General features: G+C 31.0%; 1 protein-coding gene across 1 annotated transcript; it reads left to right on the top strand.

Moving 5' to 3' along the window:
• The first annotated feature begins 923 nt into the window (after positions 1-923).
• LOC134694693 (palmitoyltransferase ZDHHC21-like) lies at positions 924-22829 on the top strand. Its single transcript, XM_063555741.1, has 8 exons — positions 924-1058; positions 4155-4413; positions 5745-5840; positions 9311-9422; positions 10275-10413; positions 10744-10860; positions 12481-12542; positions 20429-22829. Exons 2-8 carry the CDS (start codon positions 4164-4166, stop codon positions 20547-20549), a joined length of 897 nt encoding a protein of 298 aa, XP_063411811.1. The 5' UTR covers positions 924-1058; positions 4155-4163; the 3' UTR covers positions 20550-22829.
• The last annotated feature ends 4963 nt before the right edge of the window (positions 22830-27792 follow it).

Here is a 27792-nt window from a genome sequence, read left to right as displayed (position 1 = left end):
ATCAACCTCCAAACTACCCATGATTCTGTAATGAGGAGTACCCAAATTGCACCCATGCTTAAATTCACTTCTTCAAAAGTCTAATAACCAAGCTTTTGTAACGTTTAATTTCTTCAAATATTTTGAACAATTCAGTGGATATTAGTCCATGCTTACTCTTCATATTTTACGAAATGAATACTTATAATATATTGTATTTGCTAATTTTCAAAAAAGATGACGTTTTGATGACGTCGCATGGGTTTTCCTACATTTTGCTTTTTCAGTAAACAGTCCATCTGTTGATAAGTACTTTGAACGTTTTGTGTATATCTAAATATGTTTACCTATGTTGAAAGATGTGCATAGTATCAAATCATAAAAATACAAATTGTTTAGTCTCTAGGAAATCTTGTAAGATTTCCGTTACTATCTTTTCTAAATAGGTGCAATTTGGGTACTCGGTGCAATTTGGGTACCCTAACGTTATATGATTTTTTTTTCTGAGACAATTGCCTATGCTTTCGCCGGCCCCCTCTTTTCTATGCAGATTTTTTTTTAAATTATGTATACTGTATTTAATTTCATTTCTAAGTTCAATGAGAAAAAATAATACCCTGTTCTTTATTATATACAATAGAAATTTTAACAATATAATGAGTAAAACAAAAGTCAGTCACTGATGAAAATGTTTCAAAAATAACTGTCCTGGTTTTATCAGTCCTGTTAATAGATCTTCTCTTTTCAATCCAATAAAAACTAGTCAATTAAAAAATTATTTAATGAAATTCAATACTAGAGACATATAATAGGTCATAATACATTGTATTGTATGTCTTTGTTATTATTGCTGAAATAAGTGACCCGGCCATGCGTGTTGAATTTGCGGTACTAGCTCAGGGACAGAAGAGCTTATTTTAGCAAATTGTTTTAATCCAAAAGGGGTACAACTCTGGAAAAATAAACATTTCTTGCAAAATAAACAGGTCAAAAACTTGTCACAACTTAACAAACTGTTTAGAGAACCAAAGGTGTGAAATTGCAGATGAGACACTAGCAGAGTACATCTCTTTTCAAAAGTATGATCAAAAATATTTGACAAAAGCTAACAAACTCACACATTATTCTACTTTTATAGATATTTTGGGTTGACTGGATGCTGGAAATGATTTTTTAATAGCAAGACAAGACATACTACACAAATACTTGCTGCTGGTCATATGAGCTTACTGAGAAGGCACTGCCTGCGGTTACATGGAAATGTAACAAAAATTAAGAAAAATATAACGTGACGGTACCCAAATTGCACCTATTTTGACAGTTTTTTCACCTAAGTTTTTTTATGATTCAGAAAAAAATGTCCATACTGTGTTTATTTTGTAGCCCTATCCTTCTTTATTGTATAGTTACACCAATTTAATTTTTAATTCATATTGAGTCATACAAAAATGGGTTTGAATCAACCTTCAAACTATCAATGATTCTGTAATGAGGAGTACCCAAATTGCATCCATGCTTAAATTCACATCGTTAAAAGTCTAATAACCGAGCTTTTGTTTATTTTTTTCAAATATTTTGAACAATTGGATATTAGTCCATGCTTACTCTACATATTTTACGAAATGGATACTCGTAATATATTGTATTTGCTAATTTTAGAAAGATGACGTTTTGATGACGTCGCATGATGACGTTTTCGAACATTTTGCTTTTTCAGTAAACAGTCCATCTGTTGATAAATACTGTGAACGTTTTGTGTATATCTAAATATGTTTACCTATGTTGAAAGACGTGCATAGTATTAAATAATAAGAATACAAATTGTTTAGTCTCTAGGAAATCTTGTAAGATTATCGTTGCTATTTTTTCTAAATAGGTGCAATTTGGGTACTCGGTGCAATCTGGGTACCCTTACGTTAGTTTCATTGGAGACTAAGAACCAGTGCCTACTAAAAAACGTGAAAAAATAAATATTTGTAAACCGTTATGAATCCATTGCGTATGAATAAGGTTACATATCACAGATCCCATGGCACAGTAACTGAGTAAGCCATGAGCTACTCTACCAACTTCACAGGTCTCTCATTCAAATGCCAGTTGAATTAATTGATGGATTTTTAGATGTTTATACATGTATCAAAATATTTATTTAAAATATATGAGGGGGTTAGGAAGGGTCCTGATCCTGAAATCCCGGGCTTAAAAACACGAAATCTTGAGGTCCTGACTTTAAATAAATAAAAATCCTGACATCCTGAAATTTGAAAAGGGTCAATACCGAAATCCTGAGCTTAAAAACACTCTATCTAAGAGTCCTGATAATGGTCCTATCCCAATCATATATATCTAACGTGAAATGAATAACATAGGCTTTTCAGTAAAAATTTGATAAAATCTCAAACTTGGAGAGATTTATGAATTTTGGTACATGTAGCTTCTGACTGAAAAACTATCAGAACTGGTCAATAAATTAACCACATAATTCTAATCATATACAAATACAAGATTTATCATAAAGTATATACAGTCAAACCTGATTAAACCGAACTCTTGATAAACCCGTTTCCTGTCCATTCCGGCCGAAAATGAAAGTCCCAAATTTTTCCCTTCAAATTTTTTGTTTAAATACCCTTTGTAAACCGGACCCTGTGTATTCCGATTTCTGGTCTAATTATGAAGTCCTAATACTCCTAATTACATTAATCATTACCTGTCAAAACCAGTTTGTCTAATTAATTGCAATGATCGTTATGGAATCAAAACATAATTGTTTATACAATATGAGTTTTCAGGATAATCAATTAGTCAGGTGTTAAACCGTGAAATTACAATCGTACAGTAGTGAGCTGTATTATTTATTAAAACATTATAAACGTGCCAATTAACGAAAAGACACACCAAATATATCTCGGATTAAACTTACGTCGTAACTTGGATAAACACAATTTAAATTGCGGAGTAAGAAATTTACATCATGATTTCGTAATTCTGGGTTCCCTGTTGTGAACCCCTAAACAAATGACCTTAATAATGAAAAAAAACCGGAAGACAACAATCAATGGATTATTGTACACTGTATGACAAAATTTCCATAATGATGAAATTACGTTTCATAATATTCTGGCTTTTTAATCAGCTATTTCAACATTTCAAATTAATGATCATGGAAGTAAATCGAAAATCGCGTCTCATAATCCAAATAACGTGAGCATTATGATGCAAATGCAAACAATGAAAAATGAAGTGAAAGTATTTTAATTTATCAGGTATAATTTACAATCAGAGAACTTTTACATTCTAAATATTGCATGGCACAAGTCATTAACTTCCAGTCAAAACGGAAACCTGAATAAACCGGCTCACTGTCCAAACTGGCCCTTTTCATAGTCCCAAAGCCGGCCGGTTTATACAGGTTTTACTGTATTTTTTTTATTACCCTGTTTGAATTCTGTGATAAAATGAATGTGATAATAACAAATTTGAAGTGACAGAGTTCAAGTTTGATACACTGGCATCACTTTAAAACTAGTTTGAATGACATTTGTTTTATATTATCAGAAACTAATAGGTTAATAGCAAGAGCATTTTTAACATATGTCTGCTCCTGCATATTATGTTCATTAACTATGAACCGATGATAAAATAGGCTACAATTAGGTTGTGTCAAGTCCCCGTCAATATACCATTTGTATAAATGTTCCTGTTTGAGAGAATCATTCAAATAAGAAATGTTGAATTTTTTAAACATGTTAATTGAAATACAGGTAATTGGTTTTTTTTGTGAAAAAATTATTAATCATTATATATATAATTACTGTACTTTAGATAATGGGTTTTTACAAAATAATTTGGTATAACCTATTAGTGTTATGTGTTGGTGTAAAATGAAGTATATATTTGTAGGTAGAACTCCCAGCCTAATGCAGCCTATGCAGGCTAGTTATTTACTTGTATCTACTTCATGTAGGTAAGCGAAATCACTGCCACAGAAGGAAAACAATACATATCATCTAACTGCCAACTTATACCAGACCTATACACCCCAATTTTGCACCAATTTGCAAAACAACAGGGAAAACTATTTTATATACATGTACATGAATTGGGAATCATAATATTGTTTTCACTCAATATTTTTTTTTCACTTCTATGTAACATTTTATTTATATTTGTAGATAATAATCATGATAACTCAGGAAGCTATTCAGAATAATGTTGGAATCTCTAAAACAACACAATACAGTGAATTTTCAGACAGAATCAAAGTTAAAAATATACCATTCCTTGGTCGTTTACACATTGTCCGAGACCGTGAGGGATACATGGCATTATCTTTTACTACACTTTACTGGATTTATGGAACTTTTGTGAATTTGTTTATAATACTTTTACCTCACTATAATGATAAACAGCTTCCCGGAGAACTTGTTTTGTGTAAGTATATTCAGATTTCAGTTTAGCCAAAATATATCAGTTGTAAATTCTGGGTAGTCAAGTACAGGAGACTCATGAGAATATGGTGATTTGATTGTGGGGATCTGTAATGGACAGGATTGGTCTACTAAGTGCTCTTTTTCAGATTAAGAAGGCATTAATATATGTATATGGCTGCCATCATTCAACATAATTTATATATCAGGTTTGAAAATTTTATAACCATATTACAGTAGCTGATATAATATTTTTCTCAACCCATTATAATTTGGTCTATTTGGTAGATATGATGTTTTTGATACAATACTTTTAATTCATGTTATTATGGTGCATTCACTTTACTTTCTTCTAATGAAGTTTTCATAATTAATTTCTGTAGTCACATAATAAGATATAGGGATGCTAGCCCCAAAGTTACTGAGACATAAACAATATGTACAAAATATCTTTTTCAGAAGGTAAAAGACTTGGATGCTTCAATTTGTGAATATTAAGTTATTGTTGTTAAAGTGTTCTGTGACTTCTGTCCATTTATCATATATAATAAGCAAAGTGTCAATAAACTCATAGATACCAGGATTGAAATTTCGTATATACACCAGACGCGCGTTTCGTCTACAAAGACTTATCAATGACGCTCGAATAAAAAAATGTTAAAAAGACCAAAAATAAAGTTCGAAGTTGAAGAGCATTGAGGACCAAAAGTTCCTAATAGTATACTGTATTTGTTTAATTAAGGAATGATTGTAAGGTGTACATGTCTGGCAAGTTCCATCTGCCCTCCATCCATATTAAGCAAAAGGTAAAATATGTTTGGTGTCTGGAATAATTATGATTGATAGGTGTACATGTACATGTCTGTCTGGTAGGGTTCATCTGACTTTGATCTAATTTTTACGTTTTATTAGTTGTTCAAGTTTTCAGGGTTATCACAAGGTTTATTGCTTAGAGACTACAATAAGCAATATTTGAATTATATTTGATGTACATGTATTGAATTATTTCATGGTGTAGATGTGATCTGGTAATGTTCATCTGAACTTGACCTAATTTTTGTGGTATATTTGTTAATCTTAAGTTCTGTTTGTTAGATGCAGTAAGTTAGCTATATTTGATTGTAAAGTGTATATAGATATAGGAAGATGTGGTGTGAATGCCAATGAGACAACTCTCCATCCAAATAACAATTTATAAAAGTAAACCATTAAAGGTCATATATATGTTTTTCTGTCTGTTATGTGTATAATTTCATTTTCTTTTTTTTTCATTTTAGGGTTTGTTTTTCTGTCTGTTATGTGTATAATTTCATTTTCTTTTTTTTTTCATTTTAGGGTTTGTTTTTCTGTCTATTATGTGTATAATTTCATTATTCAAAGCTTCTACAACAAATCCAGGACGAGTGCCTCTAGTTGAAGATTCTCAGATTGGTAAGAATATTAGATACATAAGGCCACACCAATTTGATTCCTTGTTCGACGGACCCGCCCGCACCTATTTTTTTCAAAACAGATTTTTTTTATATTTATTATATTCCCGCTTCACGCAACCGGAAATGAAATCATGTCCATTTCCCGCACCGTTTTTTTGTAAATATTATATAAAGATCTCAACATTTGTTTTTTTAAATCACAGTCTAGCCTTTATAAAATGATTTTAAACCTATCAGCACTCCACAACACTGTAAATATCTGCGAGAATATTGTTTCAGCATAAAACTAATTTATTCCAAGGGGGAGTGCTCTCCGATATAAATATAAATACCATTACAGAACAAAACGTGTGTGTCTCACCCCCTAACTTATATTCCCTATAAAAAAATGTTCGTTGTTAAAATAAAGTACAAACTTTTGAGGGATTTGCCTTCAACTGCAATTATAATGTATGGTAACGGTCATACCCGCTGCAGGTTTGTGCACCTGTCCTGGTTGATTCAGAGACCTGTCGTTCAGCAGTTATCGTTTGTTGATGTGGTTCATTGGTATTTTCCCGTTTGGAAATATAATTTAGATCGTTGGTTTTCCTGTTCGAATTGTGTACAATACTAAGTTGTGGTCCCTTATAGCTTGTGCTGGCTGGTCTTGATCAAAGCACTGTGTAAAAGGCCGTACTTTGACCTATGTTTGTTATTATCAGGTTGGGACCAACCCTCCCTCAGACAAGGGCCTTGAAGGGGTCATTTTACCATGTTTACTGTTCAGTCTGTTGTAGAAAAGAAAATAGAAATACTAAGGATTTGTACTGTGCTACTATACAAAACCTTTGACAACTTAGAATTTTTTACTCAAAATACATTAAATTTTAAACAACTTTTCTAAAAGAGGGATGGGTCCACTTATTTTATTTTGAATATTAAACTGTTAAAGTAAATGTGTTAACATGGTTAAAGTCCAAAATTCTTGGACATGTTTTTACCATTTAATACCAAATATTATAGTTCTTTGAGAAAATATAAGCCCTTTTGTACTTAAAGTGTTTTTACAAAAAAAATATATTATAACTTTAATATTTTGACCCCTCATAAAAGGGATATTCATAACTTTAAGGGGTTGTTCTGAACCTGATTATGATTTGGATGGAGAATTGTCTCATTGTCAGTCACACATACATAGACCAGATTTAATTATTCAATTATCTCTTGTTGAACAGGGAAAAAATACTTCATAAATTAAAGAAATGTCAAGGTACAATTGATAAATCAAGTTTTAATATAGTCAAAACCTACTATTTTATGTTAACAAAAAAAAATTATAATCGCTCGCCTTTACTTTTTAAGCTTCGCCTCAAAAATTTGCAAATTAAATATTTTTTTATTAAAATTTTGAAATTGCTCGCTCGCCCCAATTTTTGGAGTCCTAAAATCCGTAGAACAAGAAATTAAATTGGTGTGGCCTAAATGATACAATTTAAATGTACCACATATTTTAAATATGGCCCTTGGCTGGAGATTTTGATATTTATAAATCCTATAAAATTTGTCTCTGATATATATTTATTTTAGGTAAGTTGATACATTTGTTTTTAATCTCAAATGTCAGTGTATTCAATAATTTTTGTTTTGTGAGCGATCCACCACAGCTTAACCCTTATTTGTTACATGTATATCACATCTAAATTATGTGAATGTTCAGTATCAGATATTACTGTTTTCAAATACTACAAGTCTACAACTGTATAGAAGGAATCAACTTCAATCTGCTTCATGTGTTTTTTTTTTTAATAAGGGAAATAAAAATTGCAGTTCTTCATGTTGGGGTAAATAAAGCACAACCTATGATAATAGTTTGCAAGTCTTCTGTTATCCATGATGCATTAGTTTTAAGATGTTTAAGATGGTGCAATGGTTTCTAAATGATAGCTTTGTACTGGCTTCTTGAATACTTGTAACTCTTCACAAAATGTATTCTTGTAGAATGGTATCTCTCGTAGGAGATCGACAGCATTCATAATGATATGTCATATATGTGCAATCAAAACTTGCTTGACAGCTATATTTTATCTATATTCCAGTCTTACCTAACAAAGTACAGTTAGGTGAAATTCTTAAGATCCTTTCCCGGTCCATATCAAGCATTATTATAAAAGTATATACTCAGATATCCAAGTTACAAAATGAAGTGTATGTAAATAACCTAGTTGACAAAGAAAAACTGTTTTAGTAAAAAATTCATGAATTGACAAAGAAAGATAACTCCAATTCAAAATATTGTCAAAGTTTGTTCCATTGTTTTGAACACTCTTTCAAAATAAATACAATCTATCACCTCATTGCCCAGAACACCTAAATTTCTACTTTCTGTTTACAACTTCTCACCACTTTCAGTAGACATGAAATCATTCCACTATTATTAGTGTTACATGTATTACTAAATAAGATCTCTTTTCAATCTTTATTCAAATAGAATTTTAAAAAAGAAATCTCATGCTTTTACTGATTAAAATTATTTGGCAGGTCTTAATTTTATACTCTACGTTTAATGACAAAATAAAGGGACATAAGACGACTACAAAAGTGATTTTGTGGTGTTAAATGTTGCAATCTTCCTATCTTTACTAATTGAAGGTTGTATTTTTTCTTTTACTTCCTTTATTTGTTAAATTTTAATGAAAATATCTCTTCCTAGTCAATCAAGTCAATACATCTTTTTCGGTTAATTACATTGCATGAAAACATGGAAATTCTATAGAAGATGGTGATTAAATGTGATTGCATTCCATAATAATGTCATGACTGACATTACATTTCTTAATAACATGTAAAACACAATGACAGGAAGTAAAACTCCTTTGATTAGTCTAGAAAGGTCATTTAAACAATTTATAGACCTTCCTACTTTTAAAATATTTATTTTAATAGCATGAAAAATGTATAGGCAAATTGTCAGCTTCCCTTTATTGTTATTTTTGTAAACATGAATTTCCTGTAGAGGAAGAGCTAAAAGTTGTCATGACTGATTTCTATTTTCAACCAAATGGGATTTTTATCATTGAAAAAGATAATAAAAAAATGTTCATAAATGGACTGTCTTGACTGTGGAAAATATGTTTTCAAGCAAATATGTTTTTAAGAAAATATGTTTTCAAGCAAATATGTTTTTAAGAAAATATGTTTTCAAGAAAATATGTTTTCAAGAAAATATGTTTTCAAGAAAATAAAAAATATAGGTCTGTTTATCTGATGCTAAAAGTAAATGTATATTTAACCTAAATTTCATAGATGAAACTTTTATGTTATTTTGAAATGTGGACATTTTTCTATAACAGTTGTCTTTCCTGGTTCAAAAACAAAAGCTATAATTTCAAGGAATGCTATCTATTAGATCAAATAAGTTAAAGAATTAATTTGATATTTTTTGTTATGACAATTGATAAGCTTAAACTACCCCCTTTTTTTTTTTAGATATAAATCATTGGGAAGTATGTAAAACATGTCGACAAAAACGTCCAAAACGAGCTCATCACTGCAGACGATGTAACCAGTGTGTGTTAAGAATGGATCATCATTGTCCTTGGTAAGATATTAAATTCTTTCTCAACTGTCAATTTGTAAAGAATTTGTAGATAAAGGAAAAAATACAAAAAGAACAATATACGTTTAGGGGAAAAAAATGCATTTTTTCTCAAAAAGATTCTTACAAGGACACTACCTACGAGATCTAGAGGTCAGTGGTGGATCCAGAAATTTTCATAAGTGGAGCCCACTGACTGGTTAAGAGGGTGCCGCTCCAGTCATGCCTCAGTGAGTTCCTATATAATAAAAAAAAAAATCCCAGAAAAGGGGGCCCCCCCTCTACATCAGCAGCAATGGTTAACTAGATGATGTCTAGACAAAAATGCACATAAAATGTAGATACTTGTTGTCGAGTCCATGTACTTTTAATTGGTTTTTTTATACTTTTTTATATAGTTTTTAGTTTTATGTTTTAAGGTTTAGTATGTTATGAATCAAATATGAAAATTTGAGTCAAATTGGTAAACATGAATTTGACAGGTACATGCAATGTCCCTTTAAGGGGGGTCTCATTGGGGGGTTCCGACCCCGGATCCCCCTTACTGTTTTGTCAGATTCCCGTATCCTGCTTACACTATGTACGTAACCAATTCTCATTTTTTTGTCATTTCCCGGGTCCCGCAAGACCACATTTCCCGTTTTCACGACACAATAATTTGACTTTCACGTTTCACGCTTACGAAAAATCGGCAATCACGCGTCACGCTTAGACCCCAATGAGACCCACTTTAAGCACAGCAACAAAATAGTGAATTTAATTCTTGTCTAAAATTGATAGAAATGTAAACCCTGAATATAAATTAAATCCTGGTAGAAGTACTAATTACTTAAAAGCTTAAATAATCTGTTTTAGGATAAATAACTGTGTAGGAGAAGAGAACCACTGGGCGTTTACACTACTGTTAATTTATGCCTTTCTTTTGGGACTTACTGGTTTTGTAATAGACATGTTACACTTCTGGTGGTGGCCAAAATGTGTGACCTGTGATAAGGTATGTATTGACTCATATTGACATTTATTTCTGGCTCCTTGTAGTAAAACTTTGTATTTAGGAATGTCAACATAAAATCAATGGTCAGTAAAGCTGGCAAGATTTTATTGTGTTCGCTCTTAGAATTAGAATTTGTCCTAAGTCCCAATTGTTTGTTTATGATATATAGCTTTCAGTTTAGGTATGACTGGCAAATATAACTGTTTCCTGACCCTTCACCTGAACCCTTATACTTTTCTGTGTGCATGAAAAAAAATGGGTAGTCAAGGTCATTAAATACCTTCATAAATGTGTGAATGAAAAAGTAAAAACCTTTTCATTTCTTTTCAGGAAAGTTTTTTCATAAAGCACCAGATCTGGTTTGTGTATTTAGTGACAGCATTGGGTGCTGCCATGGGAGCACTAATGGGTGGTCAGGTCATAGTTCAACATACAAATATTCTTTTGGTGAGTGTTTTAAATAATTTCTCAAAGTAGTACGATTTCAGTATTGAATTATGGGTAGACAATAGTGCATCATGCAATTTCATTTTTTTTTTGTGAGTAATATCATTAGTGAATCCTATATGTTTATACAACTTTATTGTCCTTTGAAAACTAATGCATGGACAGTTCATAATAGTTTATTCAGAAACTCTTGTAATTAGAGATCAATATTTTAGTTGTTCCCCTTAGAAAGAACAAAAAGTTTCATTGCCAATAGAGAGCTAGTAGAAAGAGCAAATTTATCTATATGTAATGTATGTAAACTTTAAGCTTATAAAATCTTTAATTAAATTAAAGTATTTGTTTATCTAAACACTGTTGATAGCAGTAATTATTTTTCTCTTAAAATTGGTTATTTTGCTAATTTATTTTTTTCATACAAATTATGCTTTGCTTGGACCCAAACAATATTGTCATACAGAAAATCGAATCCTGGTCAATTTTCCATAGCAGGAAATGGAAACCAGGATTTTTTTAAATTTTTTAATTGATAAGTGTTGCAAAGACCCAAAGGGGGTTGCATTTTTATGATATATGCTGTAACATTGTGTATACAGTCAGAAGGCTTGTCTTAGCATTGTAGTTATTAGATTAATAGTTGGTATGCCATTATGACTAGACAATCAGGTAGCTGTTGTGCAGGTCAATATACTTAGGCCTATAGAGGGTTTGGGGTTCAATTTTCCAGGCAGAATCCATTTGCGCCAATTGCAGTTTTGAAAAGGTATTAATTGCACCACTCTCTTTTATTTTGATGGTATTAATTGCGTCAATAAATGAAATGAAATTGCGCCACATTTACCTGTAAATATTTTTTACCTATATTACCTATATCATACCTGTACATGTTTTACCTATATTATATACATGTACTTTAATTTTCCGTTCCACTTAAGATTTAACTGAACACTCATCAAATATAAGAAAACTCACGAAAAAATAAATTGTGAAGTAATAGAATATTTTTCCCGAGCCAAAATGTTGTCTGATATATGGGTTTCCCTCGGTTTTAGTTTGTTACCCCAATTTTGTTTTTTGTCCATGGATTTATAAGTTTTAAACAGGGGTATACTACTGTTGCCTTGATATACCATTTAAGATATTAAAGTCTGATAGAGGAAAACCGGTCATCATTGTGGAAAAACACAAATTCCGTCAGACATTTGTTGAAAAAAACCTGAAGAATAAGGTGGCGCAATTAGATGATTATTTTATTAGCGCAAATGATACCTATGATTATTTTATTAGCGCAAATGATACCTATGATTAAGAAAATTAGGTGGCGCAAAAGAAGTATTGGCGCAATTAAGTTGTGGCGCAAATGAGTTACTTTTTGGCGCAAAAAGATATCGCCCAATTTTCCATGGCTGAGTACAAAAGTTTAGAATTGTTTTCTAACATATTTTTTCCTTCCAAGTACCAAGTACTTATTAATGCATTATGATGAAACAGGTTTTTTTTTATAATTGAATGTTGGGTATATGCATTTTTTCTGTATAAACAAGAATAAAGTACAAATGTTTTAAATCATTTGCGGTTTAGACTACACCTTATATGCTGTTCTCTTATTTCTATTCACAGAATCAAACAACATTAGAAACAATGGGATTGAATCAATCAATGGGATCACATTCACATGATTCGTAAGTTTTCTTTTAATTTGTGTTATTTCTATTTATCTTGGACATTTGTAGCATAGCTTTTAGGTGAATACATTAAAAGATTGTATCATTCAGAGATATCTTATTGTTTCTATGTAAACACAAATTGTGTTAAATTAAAGAAACAACTGATTCTCTCTTGTTTAAACAAAATTTTTTCTAATATAAACCTAGGAAACATTTGTCCAAGATAATGTGAAAAAATGAAGGTCATCTTACAAAAATGTTAGTTTATACTAACAGATAGTCATGGTTATAAAACATGATAAGAAGCTGTATAAATTGCTATCATGTCATTGTCCTTGTCATCTTCGACGTTCAAAGCATTTGGTTTCTGGACAATAACTTGTAGTATTAATAAATAGAAATAAATCAATGAAATTTAAAGACAAGGCTAATAACCACAAAAAGGAGGTTGGGACTGATTTTGGGGGTTAGGGTCTTAATAGTTTAGGAATTAGGAGTAAAAAAAGAGCCTTAATAATATAAACATTTTTCTAGTTCCAGACAATAATTTGTGGAATGGTGTATGATTCTCTCTGAAATTATATTGCAAGTTCCCATACCACAAAGGATGGTTAGAATTGACTTTAGGGGTTATGGCTAAACAGTTTTGGAATTAGGGGCAAAAAAGGGGGGAAACAAGGGTTTGCTGGTTAATTGACAATTTAAAAGCAGTGTAAGGGAGGTAATCCAAATGCATTTAAAGTATTAAAAAAAGATGTGGATCACCTCCATTGCTTTTAACTTATCTTTAAAGAAATGTTGTATTGTCTTGAGGTGATAAATGGTCAATTTATTTTATAAAAGAGAGGGGGGGTACCTGTCTTTGAAAAACATAGGCACCAGGTTGGAATAAAAGAGTAGTTAAATTTTATGAGTTCAGTACAATAAAAAGATTGTTTGAATACTGTGTATAAATTAAGTTGTGTACAAAACAGGAAACTTGATGGGAAGAACTTTTCTTCCTGTTTGCAAATCTTACTCAAATAGATTTTGTATTTCTAACACCTACATATTTTGTATAAATGTATTAATTGACTATTTTATTAATTGTAACTGTTTATTTAACGCATCATGTAAATATAACGGAATTTGATGAGACTGTTATTAAAGAGAGAGCGTTAGCCCTATAGAACCAGGTTTAATCCACCATTTTCTACATTTGAAAATGCCTGTACCAAGTCAGGAATATGACAGTTCTTGACTATTAGTTTTTGATGCGTTTTGTTATTTGATTTTGCCATGAGATTATGGACTTTCCGTATTGATTTTCCTCTGAGTTCAGTATTTTTGTGATTTTACTTTTTAAATAAATAAAGTGTAAAAGACAAAGAAAGACTATTTTAATTTATACTGTAATATTGAAATACAACCTTATTTATCTCCCTTACACTAGCGCTGTAAGTAAATTCAATAAATTATTGTGTGAATTTTAAAAAAATAATAAAAAAATCAGGGCATTAAACTTTTCTTATTCTATAAATACGAACTAATATTGATTTCCTTGATAGCAATAAAAAGATAATTCCAAATTTTAAATATTGTCAGTAATCTGTTCCACTTTGACGATCTTTGACATGTACTGGTATGGATTTTAATTTGGAAATAACAAAAATAAATGTAAAAAGTAAAGATTTCTATAAGGACTTTTGGCATTGAACAATTAGGTAAAAAGTTAGAAATTTTTGAAATGACCATTATTGCCTTACAACATTTCATCATGACTCTTCCTGTTATGCCTTTGATACAAGAAATTTATTTTTAAATGATACCTTTGTTAAATGATTTATAAAATATAAAAATGTTGTAAGGACTGAGCTTACAAGAACCTCATGGATAGTTACGGTATTTTAATATAAGTGAATACAAAACACAGGTCATGCTAAGTAGCTTAACATTGTTCTTTCCATGACTTTAAATTTTTCATATTTATAATGATGGTATCATTGAAAAGGGAGAGGAGCATTCATTTGCATTGACCTATTCTGTTTAATTTGATAATGTCTCAAGAGCATATTTCCTTCTACAAACAAAGGTTTATTTTTTTTATAATTTCAAACAATATCCTCCAGTTTTTCAGAGTTATTTCCCTTAGAATGATATGTTCTGCTAAACCTTCCTTACTAATTGATTGGTGATCATTGCATGTTATTTTTATACTAGAAATGTAATTAATTGTCAGAAAAATGTGAAACATTTTAGTTTATTGATTGCAAACCACATCAAATGCACATTAACAAATACTAATTTGCAACAACCTGTTTTTTATCGACATAAATGATTACTTTTGAATTATTTTAAATCACATAAATATGTCTATCTGCTGAAGGGAAGAGTGTTTCTTTGTGAAATATGAGAAATTGATAGGTATGTCTGACCAGAATTGTAAGTTTTATGTAATCGTTTAAGAGTTCTCAGGTGAAACTAATTAATGCCAGGTAACAGACAGGTAATAAATCTTAATTAGTTTTGTGTCAATTTTACACAACTTCTAAAATACTTTATCTTGTCTTAAATAGTGTAATTTGACTCTTATTTTGAAATGAATTAAATCTCATGCAATTTGTATGTTACAAGTTCACTATACATAAAACTTTTACTCAGAATCTATGAATAGATCTTGTTTTGACTTTATAAGTTATACCGTGTGCAACATAAATAAGTATAGGGAAAGATTTTTGGGTTTAAAGTATTATTATTTTTGATTTCAAGTTTTTATTTAAAACAGATAATGACTAGGCTTTTGACATAAATACAGACAATTTCAGAAAAAAGGTTAAGATGTTAAACTAAGTCTGATGTCAGTAATAAACAACTCTTACAGTTTGCTTAACTTGTAAAATTAACCAAGAAAGTGTATGATTTCATATTTTTTCTCCTGATAAAAATTTAAAGCAATAAATGTGTTGTCCGCTTTAAGAGATGAATAACATGAATTAATAATGTAAAAATAAATGGCTATCAGAAAAGCACAACAGATACAATTATTATACAATATTGACTTATCATTTGTAAGTGGGGATCTTTAGTTTCCATGGAAACAAAATGCTTAGGTTTGAAAGTAAAAGTAGATAAATAAGATTAGCTATAGATATGAGGTCAGTTTGATCTGCTATCATTGATGGGAAGTACAAGTGTCTCACCTGCAGAAATAATTACCAAACTGTTGAATTACCTCAGGTGTTTTAAATCTAGAAAGGGATATCAATGACCACAGTAGTATATGTGGTCAATAAGAAGTATCACTATGGCTTATACAAATGTACCAGATAATAGATATAAGAAAATGTGTACAATACATGTATAGTGACTTTTGCACATTTGTAGTTTTAAAGATTGTGTACTTATTATCTTGTGAAAATCTGCCATCATTATCTGGAAAACATATCACCAAAAAATTAAAATGCATTAGTAAATAAGAATAGTCCTGGATAGAATATATCATTTTGGTGTTAATGGGAAATCAGATTGCAACATGGCTGTTACATAGGTTTATATGGGAAAAAAACATACAAGAAGAAACAGTATCATAACTTTTTAGTAGAACATGTTCTTTTGAACCTGATCTTCATATTATAAAACTGGAAAATCCCCCTTTTCTTATGAAAATCTTGAAATAATGGTTAATCTAAAATTTCTAAAAATCAAAAGGGAGCTTACGCCAATATATATTGCCAACTCTTTTGAACCTGATCTTCTGATTATAAAACTGGAAAATTCCCCTTTTCTTATGAAAATCTTGAAATAATGGTAAATCTAAAATTTCTAAAAATCAAAAGGGAGCTTACGCCAATACATATTGCCAACTCACCAAAGTTTAATGAAAACTGCAAAAGGATTTGGGGGTATTGTCTGAACACGGGAAAATCTCTCTTTTTCAATGAATAAATATAGCCCACTATCTAGGAAATATTAAATCTAAAATTCATAAAAATCCAAATGGTGCTCCCATTGAATGTAAATTGCTTAAAGTGTTTTTTGAGTTTTTGTCCAACATGTAGACGATGGAGAGACAGAAGATAGAAAAAAGGTATACCATAATACATCTTGTAAAAGGGCTTATAAAAATAGACAATAAGGTTTTGTCTTTTATTTTTGCCTTGTATCTTTAAAATTATAATAGATAGATGCTCATATATTAAAAAAAATATTCAGCAAGATACAAATAGGACTATATGAAGGAAATTGTCCTTAGATTCTTAGGAGTTATTGCCCTTTTATGAAGATTTTTATTATATTTTTGAATTTTGCCTTCAATAAAAAAACAAATTAATAGATAAATAGACACTTGAAATCATATAAAAGCAAGGAAATATCTACTAATAACAAGTAAAAATTATCAATTTAGTCAGAAGAATGATTGCCCTTTAAATGAGGAATAATTTGTTTACCCTCTTTTGTGTTTTGACCAAAAACTAAAGAAGATAGAGAGAATCTATTAATTAAACAGACAAAAAGAACAGCAATACAAGAAAAAAATAAAAAATTTTGTGAAGAATTCTATTATCATCTACAATATTGGAGGGTGTCCTTTTTTGAATATGCAAATCAACAAATGTGAGTGAAATATGCTCTTGAGCCTCTAGTATATCTCTATCACATACATTGTACTTTTATTTTGATGATTCAACCAATATATATGGTATTGTTTTAAAATATGTTATATTCCAGTCAATTTCAGGAATGTTTACATCTTCTCTTTAGAAATTAACTCTGTTAATAGGTCATTTTATGATAGAATATATATAGATGGTTTGAAGAGTATTCAATTGTCTTTTTCTTTTACTTTTTATACCACAAAAAGTTATTTTGGAATTGTATAATGGTATGATGTTGTCTGCGTTGTCATCGTTTGGGTCATAGGAAGACACATTTGGTGTTCAGACAATAACTTTAATTTAAGTGAATTGATCATTATGAAAGTTGAAAAGAAGGCTTGACACTACAAAAGGAAGGTTGGGATTGATTTTGGGGATGATGATCCCAACTGGAAAAAGGGCCGAGAACAAGCATTTTTCTTCTTTTAGGATATTAACTTGTGTTTAAGTCTTTCAATTGCTCTGAAATTGTACCACAGTGTTAAATACAACAAGTATGAGGTTTGGATTTTATTTTTTTTATTTTTTTTTTTGGGGGGGGGGGGGGGGGGGTATGGTGCCAACAGTTTAGGTATTAAGGTCCAAAAGCAGGCCAAAAACTACCATTTTTGTAGTTTAAAAGGTTTTGGTGTTCAAATTTTTTTTAAGGGGTTTAAAAACAAATTTCAATTTTTATACGACCGCAAATTTTGAAAAAATTTTCGTCGTATATTGCTATCACGTTGGCGTCGTCGTCGTCGTCGTCGTTGTCGTCGTCCGAATACTTTTAGTTTTCGCACTCTAACTTTAGTAAAAGTGAATATAAATCTATGAAATTTTAACACAAGGTTTATGACCATAAAAGGAAGGTTGGTATTGATTTTGGGAGTTTTGGTCCCAACATTTTAGGAATTAGGGGCCAAAAAGGGCCCAAATAAGCATTTTCTTGGTTTTCGCACTATAACTTTAGTTTAAGTTAATAGAAATCTATGAAATTCTGACACAAGGTTTATGACCACAAAAGAAAGGTTGGGATTGATTTTGGGAGTTTTGGTTTCAACAGTTTAGGAATTAGGGGCCAAAAAAGGGCCCAAATAAGCATTATTCTTGGTTTTCGCACAATAACTTTAGTTTAAGTAAATAGAAATCAATGAAATTTAAACACAATGTTTATGACCACAAAAGGAAGGTTGGTATTGATTTTGGGAGTTTAGGTCCCAACAGTTTAGGAATTAGGGGCCAAAAAGGGACCCAAATAAGCATTTTTCTTGGTTTTCGAACCATAATGTTAGTATAAGTAAATAGAAATTGATGAAATTTAAACACAAGGTTTATGACCATAAAAGGAAGGTTGGTATTGATTTTGGGAGTTTTGGTCCCAACAGTTTAGGAAAAAGAGGCCCAAAGCGTCCATAATTAAACTTTGTTTGATTTCATCAAAATTGAATAATTGGGGTTCTTTGATATGCCGAATCTAACTGTGTATGTAGATTCTTAACTTTTGGTCATGTTTTCAAATTGGTCTACATTAAGGTCCAAAGGGTCCAAAATTAAACTTAGTTTGATTTTGACAAAAAATTAATCGGTTGGGTTCTTTAATATGTTGAATCTAAAAATGTACTTAGATTTTTGATTATTGGCCCAGTTTTCAAGTTGGTCCAAATCTGGGTCCAAAATTAAACTTTATTTGATTTCATCAAAAATTGAATAAATGGGGTTCTTTGATAAGCCAAATCTTACTGTGTATGTAGATTCTTCATTTTTGGTCCCGTTTTCAAATTGGCCTACATTAAGGTCCAAAGGGGTCCAAAATGAAACTAAGTTTGATTTTAACAAAAATTAAATTCTTGGGCCTCTTTGATATGCTGAATCTAAACATGTACTTAGATTTTTGATTATGGGCCCAGTTTTCAAGTTGGTCCAAATCAGGATCTAAAATTATTATATTAAGTATTGTGCAATAGCAAGTCTTTTCAATTGCACAGTATTGTGCAATGGCAAGAAATATCTAATTTCACAATATTGTGAAATAGCAATTTTTTTTTTTAATTAGAGTATCTTTCTTTGTCCAGAATAGTAAGCAAGAAATATCTTATTGCAAGATTTTTTTTAATTGGAGTTATCTTTCTTTGTCCAGAATCAACTTAAATCTTTGTTATATACAATATTGTATATTCACTTTTTACTACCAACTGATAAATTTAAATAATCTTTACCATTCAGTGATAACAAGCAGTTTTTTTACATCTAAATATTTATGATGTATTTAAATGAGTAGTTATTGTTGCAAACTCCATTAGAATATTTTAATTGAGATTAGTTTTGGAATAAGGGAAAGGGGGATGTGATTAAAAAATTGGGTTCAATTTTTCTCATTTGAAATTTCATAAATAAAAAGAAAATTTCTTCAAACATTTTTTTGAGAGGATTAATATTCAACAGCATAGTGAATTGCTCTAAGAGAAAACAAAAATTTTAAGTTCATTAGAACACATTCATTCTGTGTCAGAAACCTATGCTGTGTCAACTATTTAATCACAATCCATATTTAGAGCTGAATCCAGCTTGAATGTTGTGTCCATACTTGCCCCAACCGTTCAGGGTTCAACCTCTGCGGTCGTATAAAGCTACGCCCTGCGGAGCATCTGGTTTTAATTTTCAAGAAGAATCTTCAATTACACAGTATTGTGCAATAGATTTGTAAGATCTTGACATTTATTTTGTGTCAGAATCTTATACTATGTCAAACATTTGATCACAATCCAAATTCAGACAGAATCAAGCTTGAATATTGTGTCCAAATTTGCCACAACTGTTCAGGGTTCAACCTCTGCAGTCATATCAGGCTGCTCTCAGGAGAGCATTTTATTTATAAATTTAAATAATCTTTATTGCACTATATATTATGTAATAATTTACTTGGCTTACAGCATTTGGCTACGTTTTCCTGCTTATTAGTTATAAGATATCTAAGGTGGCAGAAACCAGTTATTTTACAATAAATCTAAAAAAATAAGTTGACATATATATTGATATTCATTTTCATGTTAAGTAAAATTGAGAATGGAAATGTGGAATGTGTCAAAGAGACAACAACCAACCATAGAGCAGACAACAGTTGAAGGCTACCAATGGGTCTTCAATGCAGCGAGAAACTCCTCAACGTTAATTTCTAATTAGAAGCAGCTCATATTGTCCTCAATAGATGAAAATAACTAAATCCACATTATTTTGAATATTTTTAAATAATTATTTACTATTGTAACTACTTGAATATATTTTTTTCAGATCAAAAAGTAATCCAGCTTATGCACAATACAAAGACTTATGTGGCGATGGTACTCCATTTTGCTGGCTATTCCCTTTTGGAAATCGCAGGGCAGCACAAAAATACATAAACACAGTCTAGCATTTATTGGAACCTTAATGAATTTCTGGCATTTTAGTGTCTTGGAGTGTAAACTGTAACATTACATGCAGCAGTTTAATTTTTATTTCAAATTGAAATGTTCCACAATATTGTTGAATACACCAGTATCATTTTCAGTTCAGTTTGTCAAAAGTTTCACATGATATCTGTATTTTCTTTGTAACTAGAAAATATCGTGCAACTTTGCTAGTTACTTCCAAATATATCAAAAAGCAATCTTAGATGACTACTGTCTGTGTCAAAGTGATACCTGTTTATGTTATGGCTGTTATTTCTATAAAAATTACTTAGAAGAGGCGAAAACTGAGTAACCATAACTCTTTACAAATAAAAATAGATTGTTTCTAATGGCAACATGCCAGCAAGTACAGTGGTAGTCCACGGGGCAGGGTTCGAGGGGTATATTTTTTTTTGACGATCAATGCATTTGTATGGGGACATGTGATTGTAACACCCCCTCTTTTATTCTTGGTTGGGAACCCCCTTTTTAAAAGGAATGGCTGGATCAGACCCTGAAGTTATATTGTATTTGCTGGTATAGCTAAACCCTTCCCACTGTTACTATAATCGCCAAAAATTTGTCCTTGCCTAAAATAATTAACAACATTGTATTCATGCTGTACATGTTCCTAGTCCGGATTTAAAGCATTTAATGCTGGAATATTACAAGTTTGTAATGAAATTGTTTTATGTACATTTCCTTTCATATTTCATACATATTCTGTGTATTAAATCTTCACTTATTTCTTTATAATTTTATATATTTTTTATTTACATATCAAGAAGTTACAAAGCACCATTTGTTTTTAAAAAAAAATACTTGGTACCAAGATTGGTCCTAAGTCATGAAGAATTGAGCTTAGTTACAATCAGTCTTAGTCGTTTGTTTTTTTGTGAAACCCACTTTAGAAATTTGATATGATTTATGGTTTATTTAGTATTTTGTATGACTTTAAGAATGTCTAGCTTATTAGTTGCTGCTTTGATCTGTAACAATCTGTATTATGCAAATATAACATTTTAGGTTGTTCTAGTGATAAATATTGGGAATGTGATACTCCTTCACAGTAGTTACTGTGTCGTGTGGTAATAATTATGCCTAACTGCTTTTGTCCTTGATGGACCTTTTTTGGAGGCAGAATGATGAGGTGTTGTTTAAGGCTGTTGATTTATAATGTTTTAAGTTATCCGTTTCAGAAAAAAAGAAAATACTGATAGAATTGTTCAAAATAGTCCTTCTATTTTTATGATTGACTGATTGCTGATTGCTTAATGCCACATCTGAACCCTCCATGTATAAGTCCTATATGTTTTCTGTATTCTGTTTCTGACAATTCCTTGGTTGAAATTATTAAAAAAAACCTCCAGAGTTTCTGATAATAATGCATTGGTTCAATCAAGGAGTGAATAAATGCTGGTTAAGATGGTTAGTTAGTTCATACTGAAATATCTGTGCAAGTAATTTAAATACAAACCCTCCATATTTGGGTGATTGTTCATCATTCATTTCTCATCAATTTTCCAGAATTCTTATTTCAGATTAAAAAAAATCTTGTTTACATTACATTATGTAAAATAATTACATCTTATAGTAATGCAAAATCCCAAAGGGATAAGAGCAAAATATCAAATACATATGTCATTATGTACAAATGACTATTTTGCCTTGTTTTATAAAAGCAAGTTAAACTTTACTTTTTATGAATATTTTTTGTTTGTTGTTTATTTTATTTTTAAGGATGTATATCAATTGTTAGCATTATGAGTTTGTCTTTTTTGAAGATTATAACAGGAGAAAAATTTACTCCTTCGGTTCATTTTTTTTTGGCAAAAAAAATAAAATTGATAGTTTTCTTGTTGTAATATATAAAAAATGTTTCTTTGGAATTTCATGGAAAAAATGTTCAAAAGTTTTGGAAAAGAGTTTTGATGATGTAATATTGCTGAAGTTAATGAAGTATATAGATGACAAAATATGTTGTCAGAGCATGATTGATTAAAAGTGCATCATTCTGGTCTTCAGCAGACTATTGTCTCCACGGTTACGTTAATTTATTCATAAATTAGAAATCTCCAATCAAAGAACTTGTAATGATGATGCACTTTACTTTTCTACATAATAATGGGACATTTCTTTAATCTACTCTTCAAATACACTCTGTAGAAAGGAAAACAATAGAAATGAATGCAATATATCAGTTATGGATTTTCTTGTTTATTATACATTTGGTCAATGCATAATAAAATTATTGTCATTGTAAGTTGTTGCATTTGAGATACTTTGTGGCATATTTTTTTATGAAATGTAATAACTGGGGCTATATATTTATCTTCTGTACAATTAAAATTGTCTATTTATTTATCACATAATGTTCATTTTATTATGCCCCATTTACGATAGTAGAGGGGCATTATGTTTTCTGTTCTGTGGGTATGTTCGTTCGTCCGTTTGTCTGTTCATCTGTCTGTTTGTCTCACTTAAGGTTAAATTTGTTGGTTAAGGTAGTTTTAGATGAAGTTGAAGTCCAATCCACTAGAAACTTAGTACACATGTTCCCTATGATATGCTCTTTCTAATTTTAATGCCTAATTAGAGTTTGTACCCAAATTTCACGGTCAACTGAACATAGAAAATGATAGTGCGAGTGGGGCATCAGTGTACTTAGGACACATTCTTGTTTATGTATACTTTCCCCTTGAAACATAGCTAAATCCAGGAGTTTAAATGTGTGGAATCACACTGTCGTCATGCTTCTAGTATGTTGCAGGTGAACTGATGGTTCAAAGTGGTTAAAAAATCATCAAAGATTTCAGGCTTATAATTTTGTATGACAGACTTGGGTTTTGTCTACATAAAACTCATCAGTGGTTCTCAATTAAAACAGCTGGTCAAGTACTGAAATTTCCGAAAATTGTGCCTAATACATTTTAGGCAACTATATATCTTACGGTAGAAACACCGTATTCCAGAAATTGAACATTTCAATCAAACTCATGTTAACACAAAATTGCTGACTGCCAGTCAGATGTACGCGACCTCTCTGTTTCTACTAACATGTTCATGAAAAGCATATTTGAAGCAATAACATAATTTTACAAATACGAGCTGTGCACTTTAAATATGAACAAAGATAGATACACTGGGATATTTTAATTTTCATCTGCAATATGTAACAATGTGTTTTAAAAAAATGATATTACCAAGACTAAATCTTCAATCAGAAGTTTGCAATACCTTTTTTAATGGTCATACATTGGAATATTTGAGAAAAAAAATTAGTTTGAAACAATACTTTTTTTTGTTAATTTTCACCTGCTTAAGTCGAGATTTCAAATTATTTTTATTACTTGACCTTCTAATACTTCACCCTGTCAACTGGATGCAAACATGCAAAGCCTGTATCAATTTAACTTTGAATTTTTACTTTATCAATTTACAAATTTCAAAATTTTTATTTATCCTCGTTGATTTCATGATGTCTTTTGTTTATTTTTTGTCTATGTGTTGCCGTCTCATAGACGTTTATCCTACATCTACATTAACCAGCAATTTGTCCAGTCGGGACAGTTATGCACGCTCTGTTCAAAATTTATAAACTGTTTAATGAGGTATTGATATTAAAACAAAGGTTGAAACCTATAATATTGCGTAAAATATAACAATGTACATATTATAGTTTATATATATACGTCTTATTTTAAATCCTGAAGTGTAACTAACACATCTCTTACAATGATTTATTATGTTTCCGTAATCAGTTTTAATCTTGTTCACAAACTGTAACATTTACGTTTTATCATGTGCTGCTACCAAAATTGTTTTTATTGCCGACCTTTTTCGGGAATACTTTGATGATCAGGAACATAATTATCTTCGTAATCAAATGAAGCAGTCATTTAACTTAAACGCTCAGATAAAAAAATGTAATTCAATTTAAACTTTTCTTTACATATGATGGTTTCAATCTAAAGTTAATCTGAAGACACAATATGTAGCAGGAAAAAAATGAAAACGAAGTTATGATCTGCGCTGCAGGTCTGATTGAGCTTCCCTCATATTATTTATTGGAGACCTCTTGGTTTGTTACTATAGTTATAGATTGTTTTAATAAATGAGAGACAAGTGAAACAAGTGCGGCAGTGGCGACGGCGGTGGTAGCGTAATTTTTTTTTTTATAAAACTTTAAGATCAGAAGGAAGTCCTGAATGCTTCATATCTTGTATCCTTCTGTGGTATGTAAAATTACCCACCGATCGTGCAAGGGCTGTAAAGCCAGTCAAGGTCGTTAAAAACTTCAATTTGTTGTCCTTGGTCTCATTTTCATAGTTCAGTGACTGCTTGAAAAACATGTTTTTTTGCAATACGAGCTTCTCACTTATGAGCAACATGATAACTATATTTGGCATATAGGTTGTTAAGGACTCTCCGTTTTGAGTTTTCCTCGGAGTTCAGTATTTTGTGATTACTTTTTGCAACGTCTACATGCATGTCCGTCAGACAGGATTCACCTTACCTCGCCCTCATTGCATGGATCAGTGATCAAGGTTAAAGTTACGCGAATAGGTCAGTTTCTCTAATACTATAAGCAGTAGGATAATTATATGTGTTGTATGGAATTACTGTAATGGGTACATGTCAGTCTTGTGGGTTTCATCTAACCTTGACCTCATTTTCATGATTCATTAATCAATGTTAAGTTTTTGTGTATTGTTTAAAAAAAGAAAAAGGCCTAACCTTGAATAGTGGTGGAACAGTACAACAAATAAAGAACAAACATTAACAGATTAAAAATTCAGTTGAAAAAGGCTTATTAGATGGATACAAATAAAAATACATCAAACAAACAAAAACAAGAGAGGACGAGGCCGGGTAATACATTGTACATCCCAACAACAAAAAGACACTAAATACAGATTTGAGAGAACCCGCACCTATAGAAAGATAGTTGAAAGCTAATAAAACAAGAGTGCACACACTGAAATGTCTCGCCTTCTTTACTAATCATTGATATTATGTTGATAGTCCTAAGTATAAAGCTTTATTACAACTGTCACATAAACTTAACATTAACCAATATAGCTAAACAAATACCAATGAACCACGAAAATGAGGTCAAGGTCAGATGAACCATGCCAGGCAGACATGTACAGCTAACAATGCTTCCTCACATTAAATATAGTTGACCTTTTACTTATAGTTAAAGAAAAATAGACCAAAGCACAAAACTGAACATTGTGCAATGAACCATGAAATTAAGGTCATGGTCAAATAAAACGTGCGGGACTGACATATAGATCATAGAATATTTCTTTTCACCAAATATAGTTGACCTTTGGTATATAGTACTAGATAAAAAGACCAAAACTCAAAAACTTAACTATAACCACTGAACCATGAAAATGAGATCAAGGTCAAATGACATCTGCCCGCTAGACATATACACCTTACAATCATTCCATACAACAAATATAGTCGACCTATTGCATAAAGTATAAGAAAAACAGACCAAAACACAAAAACTTAACTATAACCACTGAACCATGAAAATGAGGTCAAGGTCAAATGACATCTGGCCGCTAGACATGTACAACTTACAAGCATTCCATACAACAAATTTAGTAGACCTATTGCATAAAGTATAAGAGAAACAGACCAAAACACAAAAACTTGACTAACCACTGAACCATGAAAATGAGGTCAAGGTCAGATGACACCTACCAGTTGGACATGTACACCTTACAGTCCTTCCATACGCCGAATATACTAGCCCTATTGCTTATAGTATCTGAGATATGGACTTGACCACCAAAACTTAACCTTGATCACTGATCAATAAAATGAGGTCGAGGTCAAGTGAAAACTGTCTGACGGGCATGAGGACCTTGCAAGGTACGCACATACCAAATATAATAATCATATTACTTATAATAAGAGAAAATTCAACATTACAAAAAAAACTGAACTTTTTTTCAAGTGGTCACTGAACCATGAACATGAGGTCAAGGACATATGACATGTAACTGACGGAAACTTCGTAACATGAGGCATCTATATACAAAGTATGAAACATCCAGGTGTTCCAGCTTCTAAAATATAAAGCTTTTAAGAAGTTAGCTAACACCGACGCCGCCGTAGCCGTAGCCGCCGCCGCCGGATCACTATCCCTATGTCGAGCTTTCTGCAACAAAAGTTGCAGGCTCGACAAAAAACCATGCACATTAAGACTAAATTGATCTATTTTTTAAGTATTGTAAGCAATGGGTCAATCATATTTGATTGTAATATGTAAATGTCAGTCTGGCAGGTATCATGACCTCATTTTCGTGGTTCATTAGTAATTTTTAATGTTCTATGTTTTTCGTTACTATAGGTAGTTGGTAAACTATATTTAGAATGAAACTTGACTCAATGATACAATGATTGTAAGGTATGCACGTCATTCTACCCAGTCTCACATGACCTTGATCTCATTTTCATGGTTCCATGCTTGATTAATTTTAAAATTTTGTGTTTCGGTCTCCGTTTTTCAAATTCTTAAAGTTATAGGTCAGCTTTAGTTGGTGAATGTAATAATTGTAAGGTGAATATGTCTGACTGGCATGTATTTTCTGACATTGATGATCATTGATCTGATTTTCAATGGTTCATTGGTCAATGGTCGTAATTTTATCAGTCTACCAGATACTGATCGATACTATAAGCAACAGGTCACCTATATTTGGTGTACTTAATGATTGTAAGGTGTACATGTCTGTCTTTAGTGGTTCATCTGAACATGACCTCATTATAAAAAAAACATTGATAACGTTAAGTGATTGAATGTCCCTCCGGTATCTTTCGTCCCTCCTTGATGTGATATTTGTGGTAAAACCTTTTTTTTGGGGGTATCTTTCGTCTCTCTTTTGTAAGTTTTATCAGAAGTTCATTTCTAGTCTAGTAATGGACTTCTGGTTTTATGTAGACGAAACGCGTGTATAGCGCGCCATGTTATATTTCTGGTATCTATGATGGGTTTCCACGAATGGATAAGAACATCTTACATTTTGACTGCACATTAAGACTTCCCTTTATCTTAATGAACTTAATTGGAGGACCTTAGCTATTCACCTATATAAAATTATGTAATAAAATACGTTTTTTTTTAATTTCTTTTTTGTTATTATTTTTATTTTTCACAATTATCATGTTTTACTTATATGACAATCAGAGTATGACAACAAA

The sequence above is a fragment of the Mytilus trossulus genome, chromosome 1, assembly GCF_036588685.1.
Source record: "Mytilus trossulus isolate FHL-02 chromosome 1, PNRI_Mtr1.1.1.hap1, whole genome shotgun sequence".
NCBI lineage: Eukaryota > Metazoa > Mollusca > Bivalvia > Mytilida > Mytilidae > Mytilus > Mytilus trossulus.
The sequence above is the reverse complement of the archived record's forward strand: the minus strand, read 5'-3'. Positions and strand labels throughout refer to the sequence as shown.

Excerpts from the sequence above, each read along its gene's own strand:
- LOC134694693 (XM_063555741.1), top strand. The coding sequence starts at position 4,164 with ATGATAACTCAGGAAGCTATTCAGAATAATGTTGGAATCTCTAAAACA. Across the intron at positions 5,841-9,310 it reads AGTTGAAGATTCTCAGATTG|ATATAAATCATTGGGAAGTA; the intron begins GTAAGAATATTA and ends TTTTTTTTTTAG. Across the intron at positions 10,861-12,480 it reads AACATACAAATATTCTTTTG|AATCAAACAACATTAGAAAC; the intron begins GTGAGTGTTTTA and ends TTCTATTCACAG.